This window comes from Camellia sinensis, chromosome 11 (genome assembly GCF_055761805.1).
Source record: "Camellia sinensis isolate YWXY chromosome 11, ASM5576180v1, whole genome shotgun sequence".
NCBI lineage: Eukaryota > Viridiplantae > Streptophyta > Magnoliopsida > Ericales > Theaceae > Camellia > Camellia sinensis.
The window spans coordinates 169,566,745-169,578,745 of record NC_138971.1 but is presented as its reverse complement, the minus strand read 5'-3'; the positions used below and the strand labels follow the sequence as shown (position 1 = coordinate 169,578,745).

The window sequence follows — 12,001 nt, the reverse complement described above, 5'->3', positions numbered from 1 at the left end:
TAACAATTCGAATGAGTAAAGACAGCATACGAACTGTAGCTCTACATCGTAATTCGTAACTGTTTTAAAACACAAATGAAACGACAGTCAAAGTAAGTTTGACCACATAAGAGTGAGAGAGATAAAGATTAGCTGTGTGAAGTGTACGCCACCGCTTCCTGTTATGCAGTGTCGTGGCGTGCTGGGTTTGGTGCACTGAACATGAATCATGCGCTTATTTTTATACTCTGACGAAATTACCCTCCACTCTCTATGATTTTCCCCAAACAAACCCTCCTTTGGCCACTTTTCTCTGCCCCTTCTTGTTTTGCTTGAAGTCTATGCCACTCCACTTCAGTCCTCATCCATTTTCTTTCTGACAGGACACCCCCAACGTCTCTCTCTCTCGCAAGACTCTCTTTCTTTCTGGTGTTCGATTCTTGGAGAGGGGAAAGAAATTGGTAAAGAATGAGTACCGGAACAAGCACTTTTGTTATCAGATCTATCAACTTTCTGACAATGGTATGTAATTTGCCTGCCATTTTTCATTTTCATTTTCTCAGTTTCTCTTTCTTTAAAATTGGCATTTTGATTCTTCTTTGTACATTTTTTAATTGTTAAATGACTCTCCTTTGTATATTTCTTTATTTGCCCTTTTCTTCTGCTGTTGCTAATGGGTTTTTTTGTTATATCTTCCTTATCTCTACTGGGTTTCCTCAGTGTTTTTTATTTTGAATTTGGGTTTTCTTGGTTCAACAGTTTGAGATTGGTTTTGTTGGTTGAATTTTGAGTTCGTTTGGATCTTGGATTTACGGAGGGAAAAGAAAAGATAATGAAAAAAAAAACAATTTAAAAGTTAAAACTTTATTTCACTTTCCCCTATTTGGATCTTGAATTTTCAACTCGTTTGATCTATAAGGCTCCTATTGATTAGAAAATTTTTTTAGTGGAAAGTGAAAGTGAAAGAAAAGAAATAGAGAAGAAAATATATGCATTTGATTAAAATGAAAATTTTATAAGAAAAAAGCTTAAAAAATTTAAAAATTTAGTTATAGATAGTTCACACATTTAATATTTAATTTTTCTCCTGTTTTCTTGTGTTTATATAAGAAAAACGTTCCACTTTCAAGCTAGAACTCATAAAAGTTTTTTTTTCTTGCTTTTTTCCTTCTCTTTTCCTCACTTTCTATCCATTTCATCCTAAACAAACTGAGTGAGAAGAGAGTGCAAAAATATATTAATTTTCATTTTTCTATCTGTTTTCTTTTCCCTCCACAAATCCAAGATTGAAACACAATATAAATGTTACTCTTCTACTATATTGCATAAAAAATATTTGTGAATGTAATTTTTGTTTAGTTAATTAAGGAATACCCATTTCTGTTAGCTGTTATGGTTACATTTGGGTAGTTCTAGTTTTTGTGCAATAGAGACAACTAATCTAAAAACAGTAAGAACAGAACTGTGTTGTTGTTTTGATCTTCAGTTTTGTATGCTTCAATTTTGTAGCTATTAGCTGTTGCTGTAATTGGTTTTGGGATATGGATGAGCTCTCATAATGATGTCTGTCGAAAGTCTCTCACTCTCCCTGTTTTAGGCCTTGGTGCCGTCATATTTGTGATGTAAGATTTCAATTTCTTTTCACTTTCCGGGATGCCTTGTGTTAATTCTGGTGCTTTTCACTTGCTTGTATTCGACTTCATTAATAGTTACAAGGACGTGCTGTTGTTTGATTTATAGATCTATAATTGGGTTCTTGGGCGCGTGGAAGAGCAACTCCATATTGCTATGGATTGTATCCTTTTACAAATGAATTTCTCGATGTGCATTACATCTAAATGTAGCATTTTTTTATGCGAATTTTCCTTCATTCTTCCCCTTATTTTTCTTTTGTTGCACCTGCCCTTAACTTTGTGACTCACAGTATTTGATCATGTTGTGCTTCATCTTGATTGCAATCTTGGTCTTCACAGTTTTGGCGTAAGTATGTCTGGTCCAACAGCTCGATTGGTATTCTCATTTAAATTAGGCCAAAGACTGATGATAAATGACTAGTTGACTACGAGGGTTTTTCTTCCTCGTTGGCAATTGTCTTTGTGATTCAACTCTTTGTGCTTCAATTAGAGGTGAATGGGAGCAATTCCAATGCAGTGTTCACTACAACTTGGATGTATCCATGACATGTTTTGTGATTCGGTTTTGGTTTTGCTGACATGAATATTTTTCTGGGGCCTTGTTTTTGTAGGTTTATTGTAACTAATAATGGATCTGGCCATAATGTAGCTGGTTTGAGGTAAGATCGCCGCAACTTTTTTGATAGTCATTGTTGATGTCTCTCTATGCCTGGGGCACATGTGCCTTACCATATGTACCTTGCTTTTTGTCGAGCAAGAACACACATGGAATATTTTCTGGTTGCAAGAAATTATTATTTCACACGTTTTATGAATTTCAATGGAAATCGTCTTCTTTTCTTTTGAATATTTTCTTCTTTTGGTGGGTGAATTGGGATTGGCTTAACTGTGCCTGTTGATATCTATCTGCTCAGATACAAGGAGTACCAACTTCGAGATTACAGTCCATGGTTTCTAAAACAGGTACATTGATCATGTATACTTTTAGAATTTATAGTCTCTGCACAAGTACCACTTTTGTCATTTTGATCTTGATTCTTTCTTCTAGCTAAACAACACCCATAATTGGGAGCACTTAAGGAGTTGTCTCGTGAAATCGGATGACTGCAATAACCTCCCCAAGAAATATAAGGTCGACTTACTTTGCAAATTGAAGTTCTGATTTTTCGTTTGTTTCTTATGACGTAATGGTTACCTCTTCATGCAGACTCTTAAACAATACAAACTCGCCAAACTAACCCCCATTGAGGCTGGTTGCTGTCGACCACCATCTGAGTAGGTTCTTTACCCTTTCTGTTTATAATTATTAAGGCCAATTTGGTTGTGTTTTTGTTTTCTGCTTTCATTTTCCCGAAACTTAAACTTGTTTGATGAATTGTTTTTGGGGAAACTTTCTGAAAACAACCCACTTTTTAGGAAAGATCGAAAAGTTGTTTCTCACAAAATGAAAACAGAATGAAAATGATGGGTGTTTTCGAACTTTTCATTATTTTGTTTTCAAAAAAAAAAACAAAAAAAATAAAAATGAAGAAAATGAAACCACAACCATACAGCCTCTTACTGTTTTATGTGTAAATCAAGATAACCCTATTCTATTACTGTATGCTCAGTGAGCAAACCCATAAGGTTTACGTGTGTGTAAACAGTACTTTTATGTTTTTGTTCTTCAACACAATTTTGTTTGGAAATTATGAAAACTGCATATAACTCTCTTTCTTTTCTTTTTTGGCCCGGTTTCAACTCATTCTTAGGTGCGGCTATCCTGTTATTAATGCCTCATACTATGACTTGAGCTTTCACCCAATCAGTCCCGACAACGATTGCAAAGTTTACAAAAATTCCAAGGCAATTAAGTGCTACAATTGTGATTCTTGCAAGTAAACACTGTCACTTTCCCACCTCCTCTCTCTCTTTCTCTCTCTCGGATTAAATTTTCATTTACCTTTGTTTTTCTCATATCATTTTCCAGGGCCGGAGTTGCACAATACATGAAAACTGAATGGAGGGTGGTTGCAATCTTTAATGTGGTTCTTTTTCTTGTCTTGGTAAGAAACTCAATATCAAATTATCTGTTGTTATTACTGCAGAATCAACTGGAAAAAAAATGAAAATTTCAAAGTTCAGTCATATTATTGCTATGATCTGGATTTTCATATCTCGTGCTCATTACATTTTCGTGACTTTTATCTGTTTGTGTGACATCAGTCAATAATCTACTTCGTGGGATGCTGTGCGAGACGAAATGCTGCAAGAAACCGCTCTAAAGTCTGAAACAAACATGTACGTCTCCAGAAATCTTTTGTGAGTTGTCTATTGTTTGTCATTTCGTACAAACAGAAATGGATATATATGTTGTTGTTTATCAATTGTCGAGTCAGAAGTTTGTTGCCGGAGTATCTCATTTGTGAAGCACCACAATTGTATATAAGGTCTTTATTTTTTTTATGGTTTTTTCCATTTGACATTAGGAAACAGTTACATTTAATTCTGAACTAATATACTTTCTTCTTGTATTCACTAGCATATTGCACAGATATTGGACTCTGTTTGTTCTGATGGAAAACATTTTCTTTGGGCAAACTGTTTTCTGCAGAAAAGAATTGGTGGTGGTGGTAGAGGGGTGGTTTTGTGGACACTATGCATGTTGTGTCTGTTTTGACATATCCATGACGGACACAACTTACCCGAACTTGGAATCTTCTTGCTAATAGCCTTGCTGCTGTTTTATGTAACTCTGGAAAAAAGATTACGCCTGACATTGTTGGGGCACTGGCAATAAACATGATGTTGCAGTGTAGTGTATATGAGGGACTCTATGCCTGTGCTTGAAAATGTGGGAAATTTCACCTTCCCCCACTTGAGACTCATTTTTTGTCCAGCAAATGCTCTCATGCCGGCATCTCACCTTCCCCCTTGTGGACGACTCTCCACTGTCGGCATCTCTGTTTTCTTGACCAGGACCATCAGGATCACTGGAAAAATAAAAGAAAAGAAAAAAGAAAAAGCAGCCCCTTTTTGCCATAATCTAACTCACTAAATTCTTGATCACTTGATATTGACTTTCGTTACAACTACAAACACAACGCCAAGACAAGCTCTCCTAAACTATGCTATGGGGCATTATAGGAAGCCAATGGAGCAACAATAACAATTTGGTCCATTTCCAAAAATATATCAATTTCCCTGTTTGTTAAATGTAATTCAAAAGCATATCTTAATTAATCCAACCTATCAACTCTCTATCTCTCTGTCTCTCTCGCTCTTGCTTTTTTTTTTTTTTTTGGAAATGGAACCTATCACTTGTCTATGGTATTTGACAATATAACTTACAACTCTATATTCCACTTAACAACTCGAGTTTGTACATGTTACGCAATTCTAGTATATATGCAAATATTTGTCCGTAAGAGTACTTTTATCTAAATCTTAAAAATTTTGTATGTTAAATTATTTTGAAGGCTAAGTTTCAAATTGACATAGTATATAAATTTGATATTTTTGAAAAAAATTTCTGACCTGATATGTTAAATTTATTAGTATTTTATTAGTTTTACTTTAAATTTTATTTATGTTAATATTTTTTTAACACTTTCACAGGTTCATTCCATTAAAATAATGAAACTTGTGTGGGTGATTTTCTGATTACACTGTCAAACAGGTAAGCTGGAGAGCACCGGCAGAATAGATTAAGCCCGAACAACCTGCAACAGAAAGAAGAGTTTCCGGCGGTGGCTCGTCCACCCGGGGGTACTCCGACAATCAAGTCAGTACTCAATATCTCTCAAAGATAACCAATAGTGCTTAACTCACTAAACAGAATATCAAAAGCATATTTTAGACCCATGGGGGTGCTTTTCTTTTATAGCAAACTCAATCCTAGTCCCAATAGAAGCCTAACTCTATTGGACTTAGGATTACTTGCTAATCTTGGACTCCCAGTAGGATTAGGATAAACTCTCTAAGAGTCTCATCTTTATCCAAACTGAAGTCTTCTCCCATTCTAGGACTCTTGTCCCTTATCCGCTTATCTCGGGTTTCGGTATTCTCGTAGATAACCTCGGCCTAGCCGAGATTACCTCGGTGTCATGATCAGGACACGTGGCACCTCGGCTGGCACTTCGGTGACACCTCAGCCATGTGTTGTCATTCAAAAATTATGTCCCCACAACTGCCCCCTAGGTTCTATTACCTCGGCATCCTGAGGTGATGGAACTTACATCATTCCTTCCTTTAATCATGACTCGGGTTTAACTTCAACTTGTAAACTTTTCTCAAGTTTCAACAAGCGTTAAACATCATCTCGATTTAACTTTAACTTGTAAACTTTTCTCAAGTTTCAACAAGCGTTAAACATCATCTCGGTTTAACTTCAACTTGTAAACTTTTCTCAAGTTTCAACAAGCGTTAAACATCATCTCGGTAAACTCTTCTCTTCTCGGACTTAATCATCTTAGGCCGAGATCTTGTCTTCTGGAATCTAGGATTCGAGATCTGGAATCCAGGATCAGCTTACTTGGGCTGAGCTCTTGTCTTCTCATATCCAGTGTTATCTCGACTTCGCTACGGCGAACCATTTCTCTTCTCTGGTTTGGACGCCTTTGTCCCCGGCGTGTCCTCCTCGGCTCTGGCATACTTTTCTATCTTGGCCATCAGCTCCTCCATGTTTTTTGGCAATGTCTTTGCCAGTGATTTTCGAAGTAGGCAGTCATCCTTCAAGCCGCTTTTAAACGACACGACCGTCACCTCTTGATTGCATCTTGGTATTCGGTTGAATACCTCATCATACTTTTTGGCATAGGCCCTAAGACTTTCATCCTCGCCGATCTTCAGGGCCATTAGGGCGTCCACCCTCAATGGCTGTAGCTTGTTTGTCACGAACCTGACCACAAACATCTCGGCCAGGCCTTCCCAGGTTTTCACAGTTCCTTTTAGCAACTTGTGAAACCAATCTGATGCAATTTCTCCGAAGGATGAGGGGAACACCTTGCAGAGCAACGGCTCGTTCTCGGTGTACAACGCCATCGAGTTCAGGTACAAGCCGATGTGAAAGTTCGGGTCCGACTTACCGTCGTATATCTGGAACCTTGGCATACTGAACCTTTTCGGGGTCTCAAATTTGTCTAATTCTATCGAGAACGGTGTCCTCGGCTTGATAGGTGAGGTCACCTTGGCATCTTGTCGCTTTCTCTCGAGGTAATCCCTCAGATCCTCCTTGGTTCGTCCAGGAGCTCGGCTATCTCTGGATTTCAGCCTCTTTGGTGCACTACTTCCTGTGTCATTGCGAGTCCTTTTGGACCTCCCTCCATTGGTCACGTAAAAACAGAGGTCTTTCTCCTGAACATGCCGATGTTCTTTGGAGTCAGCTTCCTTGGTGCGATGTGTCCTCTGTGAATCTCCCCTTCTTGATTCTCCTCGTCCGACCTCCCTTGAAGGCCGGTGAGAATGTTCCTTGGTCCTATTGTGCTGAGGAGTCATAGGAGTTGTCTTCTGCCCCCCTGCCTGGGCATCTTTCTTGGCTGCTGGAATCGTCGTATCTTGTGACGGGAATGGTGGCTGCATGACGTTGTTCTGTATCATGAAATTGACAACCGTTTGCAGGTCCGCCAATTTGTTCGTCATTCCTTTTATCTTGTCGTCCCTTCATAACCTGGAGGTCGTCCTCATTATAATACTTGCTTCGGTCTGATTTCTTTTGCACGTTGCCCTCCTGGCCGACGTCCTCTTCTCCGTGATTCTTATCACGAGTTTTTTCGTTGTAGTTGTCTTCTTCGACGTCAAGGTCAATATGTTTCCCACTCTCAGTAGGGGTGTCGTCCCCAACCTTCTCTTTCGGTCTGTCGTTGGCCATCTATTCTCCTTTTGTTCCCACAGACGGTGCCAAATTGTGTGGGTGATTTTCTGACCACACTGCCAAACAGGTATCCAGCTGGAGAGCATCAGTAGAATAGATTAAGCCCGAAGACCTGCAACAGAAAGAAGAGTTTCCGGCGGTGGCTCATCCACCTGAGGGCACTCCAACGATCAAGTCAGTACTCAATATCTCTCAAAGATAACCAATAGTGCTTAACTCACTAGACAGAATAGCAAAAGCATACCTTAGACCCATGGGGGTGCTTTTCTTTTATAGCAAACTTAATCCTAGTCCCAATAGAAGCCTAGCTCTATTGGACTTAGGATTACTTGCTAATCTTGGACTCCCAGTAGGATTAGGAGAAACTTTTTAAGAGTCTCATATTTACCCAAACTGAAGTCATCTCTCATTCTAGGACTCTTGTTCTTTATCTACTTATCTCGGATTCCGATATTCTCGCAGATAACCTCAGCCTAACCGAGATAACCTCGATGACACCTCGACCTCGTATTATCATTCAAAAATTATGTATCCACAAAACTAAAATAATTTGACATCTTCTTTTTACTATGCAAAAATTGACATTGTTGAAGACATGCCAAATGCCATCTCATATTTGAATATTCGGGTAAAGCACAAGTGCACTCGTCAAAAGTGCCACCTATGAATTTGACAATTCGGGTGAAGATGTTCTAAGATTTAAATTTTAATCAAATCAAATATACAAATTTGTCAAGTCAAGCTCAGGAATCAATAAACTTTAAATTAGGCTCAAGAATCAATAAATTTTAAAATATATTTAAAATTAAGTTATTTATAGATTTTTAATAAATCGAAATGAGTCCAACAATTTTAATTGCTTAATTCTTTTTACAACTTCACATGAAAAATGAATAATGCAAAATAAATTAACAACGTTTATAAACTTGTCTGATTTATTAAAGTGGCACATATTATATTATTAAAATGAAAAAGTCTACAATATACACTTTCAAAAAGAGCATATGATATGTATTTATTATGTGGTCTATTTTGTGCAACATCATAAAAAGTAACTTGTTAAACCAGTCATTTAACAAGTTACATGAAGAATCATAACTTTTTTTTAAATATCATAACAATATTACAATGAATCATAACAATATCATAATATTCACGAAGGCGTCATAACAACGACATTATAAATCATAACAATATGACAACAGCTCATAACAAATATGGTTATTTCTAACTAATTATCATAACATTTGAATCGTAACATTTTTTATTATAATTCACCATGATAAATAATAACTTTTGGTAGTACAAATTGTCAAGCCCCGTATTTTATCCCTCGGATAATATTACCAATATTCATTAATTAATTCCATTTACAAATATCATTTCATCCTATCATTTCATCATTGGATGAAATGATGAATAATTAAATATACATATTCCCTCTCGTTATACAACAATGGCATTTACATACAAATAAAAGAAATGCCTTAAAGCTTACAATAAAAGAGAGGACTCTATTCTTTACAAAAAAAAATAACACTCAGCCAAACAACAAATAAAGTAGTACAATCCATCACTACATTATACTTATGAAATGGTAAAACCCATTGTTTGATCTTCAAATCCGAAAAACATTCATTGTACACATGTACAGGCAGGGAGTGAGCAAAACTCACAGAACAATCTCATATTAAAACATTAAAAGATATGCAGGTACCAAAATACTCGTACATATACGTGAAATCATATTATGCCAAAATCATATGATTTTATTACATAGTCTCTTAAATCTAATTTATTTAATTAACCACAATCAGTTAATTTAAATAAATAAACAAGTTTTAATCAACAGGACATCTTTTTCAATTCATTCAATTATCTCATTATTAATTGAATCAAATAATAAAACAATTCATCAAATCCATTTTATACAGTCTTATGAGATGAATGCATATACCATGTCATGCTCAAAATATTTTTCTCATCTTTTGAAAATCTTATGCTCAATGCCAATTTGAAAACACATTAATCTAACAATTTCAATAAAATTCCAAGTTGGTAAATACGACTCAGGTAATCCCTAGGCTAGTGTCTGTAAGCAGACTATACAAGTACTACCAATTCATTTCCAGTTCATATATGCTACTCAATTCATGAGTTAAATTTATTATCTTTCAACAACCAAAATGAGACTACAACTCAATGATTTTCCAATTATGCAAAACTCACATGAACACTTCAAACCTGCCATTTTACGGATATTTCGTTCGAAGGAATCGGCACCCATTTATATACAAAATTTCGGGTCTTTCACCGAGGACACTCCAGCCAACTTGCTTTAAATGGAGTCCATTCTCTTTCTCCTCCCAAACAAATATACATATCATGGTTTTAAAAACTGGACCGGACTGGCCGGTTCAACCGGTTAAACCGGTGACCGGATGGGGTTCCGGTCCGGTCAACCCTCTTAAACCAGCCAATTGAAAAAATCGGGCTATTTTTTGAAAATCGGTGAACCCACCGGTTAAACCAGTGAACCGGTCGAGGGTTGATTGAACCGGTCCGGCCCTTTTTTTTTTTCCTGTTTTTTTATTTTCTTTCTTTTATTTCTTTCTTTCTTATTTTATATATATATATATATATATATATTATATAATAAAAATTTAATTGGAAACTCTCTTTTAAGGGTCTCCTCTTGTGAGGAATCCCATTGAGAGTTTGAAATTATTGTGAAAGCTTCCATTTATTTATAAGAAAAAAATTCTACCAAAAAAACTCAAGAAATCTATGTGGGATTCAATCAGGTTCATTGGAGGGAAACTTAAAATTTGATATCCCTCCAAAAATTTTGCTCTTCTTTCAATCAAAGTGTTTGAATTAAAATCATATGGAAGGAATATTAAATATTTGATTTCTTCTTCCAAAATGAAAATTAATAATATTTTTAAATATATTTTTATATTTTTTAATAAAAAAAGTATTAAGAAAAATATTTAAGATTATTAAAATTTTTAATTTATAATTTTATTACTTATATTTTTATTTAAATATAATTTTAATATATTTATGACGTCACGGTTCGATTCCGGTTCAACCCGACGGTTGAACCGGTGACCCGTCCACCCGATCATTTTTTCGGTTCATTCACCGGTCCGGTTTTTAAAACATTGATACATATGCAATGTATTTATAAACATAATCACATATGGAGTACATTCCCTTTCTCCTTCCAATAAACATACATATACAATGTATTTATAACATGATCATATTCAATGACACAAACTATGGATTAGCATTAAATCGCCTAATTCTCATGTAATTTCTACAACAATCATAACTATCCTCCACCGATAGTCCAATGCAATTATTTCTAAAGGGATGTTCAATATCAAAATAAATAGTATATTCAAAACTTCCATAGGTGATGTTACACTTATTTATTTTGATGATTTATTTAATTATGTTTTAATTTATTTGAAAAAAAAATAGAATTCAAAATTTATTTTGATGATTTATTTAATTATATTTTAATCAAAATTTATTTTGATGATTTATTTGAAAGAGAAAAATAGAATCAAAATTTATTTTGATAATTTATTTGAAAGAGAAAAATAGAATCAAAATTTATTTTGTCCCATTATTTCTCACCAAAACTTTTATCCTAAATGTTATTAGAATGTATTTAATATTTGATTAAATTAGGAGTTCAAAAGTCCAAAAGGTTAAAAAGGTTCAAGTGGAAGATATTTAAATTTGTAATGATGGAGTGAAAGATATTCAAATTGGTAATGATGGAAGTACAACGGCTATAAACGACTATAAATTCAAATGACTATAACGGTTATTAATTCAAATGACTACAACGACTATAAACGGCTATAATTTTCATTATATATACCAAAGCCTCTAATGTAAACAAGTTATAAAAAGAAACCTGAAAATATTCTTTGATCTATAATCACTCACATCTATTCTCAGAAATTATAAATTGAGCCTTATAGCATTAAGCTCATCTTTCATGTGTAAGATTTACAGAAAAATCAAAACTTCATTTTATATATCTATCTTTGAGAGATATTTATTGTAAACTTTCTTTGAAAGCAAAAATACCATTTCATCTTGTAAAAGTGTTGCAAACACTGTGTTCTTGAAATCTTGAAAATGATTGTGAATCACCTAAGATTTGCAAGGTTTGGGCTTGTGAAGTCTATTAAAATCCGTGGAGGATTGTTCTATTTGTAACGAGGTTGCTGGCACTCCCGTGAAGCTAGAGTATAGTGGAAAATCCCAAGTGAAGCTCGAGGAGTGGACGTAGTAGGCCGAGTTGAAGTCGAACCACTATAAATTTGTTTGCCTCTCTCCCTTATCTCTTTATTTTATTTAAATTGCTGTAGTTATATTTCACATTTTCACTGTGCTAAAATCATTAACTGACATAGTTGTTATAACACTTGTTTTAATTATTTTTATTAATTGTATTTATCTATTGTGTTAGTTATAATCTTTATTAGGGTATTATTCATTTTTAATTGTA

The 12,001-nt window shown here is 35.0% G+C and overlaps 1 protein-coding gene across 4 annotated transcripts; it reads left to right on the top strand.

The window, feature by feature from the left end:
- The first annotated feature begins 245 nt into the window (after positions 1-245).
- Positions 246-4,855, top strand: TET10 (tetraspanin10). Of its 4 annotated transcripts, XM_082896097.1 has the most exons (12): positions 284-501; positions 1,489-1,601; positions 1,720-1,774; positions 1,904-1,959; positions 2,225-2,272; positions 2,528-2,576; positions 2,662-2,745; positions 2,821-2,888; positions 3,365-3,490; positions 3,583-3,658; positions 3,819-3,893; positions 4,207-4,855. In XM_082896097.1, exons 1-11 carry the CDS (start codon positions 448-450, stop codon positions 3,882-3,884), a joined length of 795 nt encoding a protein of 264 aa, XP_082752223.1. In that variant the 5' UTR covers positions 284-447; the 3' UTR covers positions 3,885-3,893; positions 4,207-4,855. The 4 variants fall into 4 exon arrangements, with proteins under 4 accessions (XP_082752221.1, XP_082752223.1, XP_082752225.1 ...); XM_082896095.1 differs by lacking the exon at positions 4,207-4,855 and having other exon boundaries at positions 246-501; positions 3,819-4,130; XM_082896099.1 differs by lacking the exon at positions 2,662-2,745.
- Positions 4,856-12,001: the final 7,146 nt, after the last annotated feature.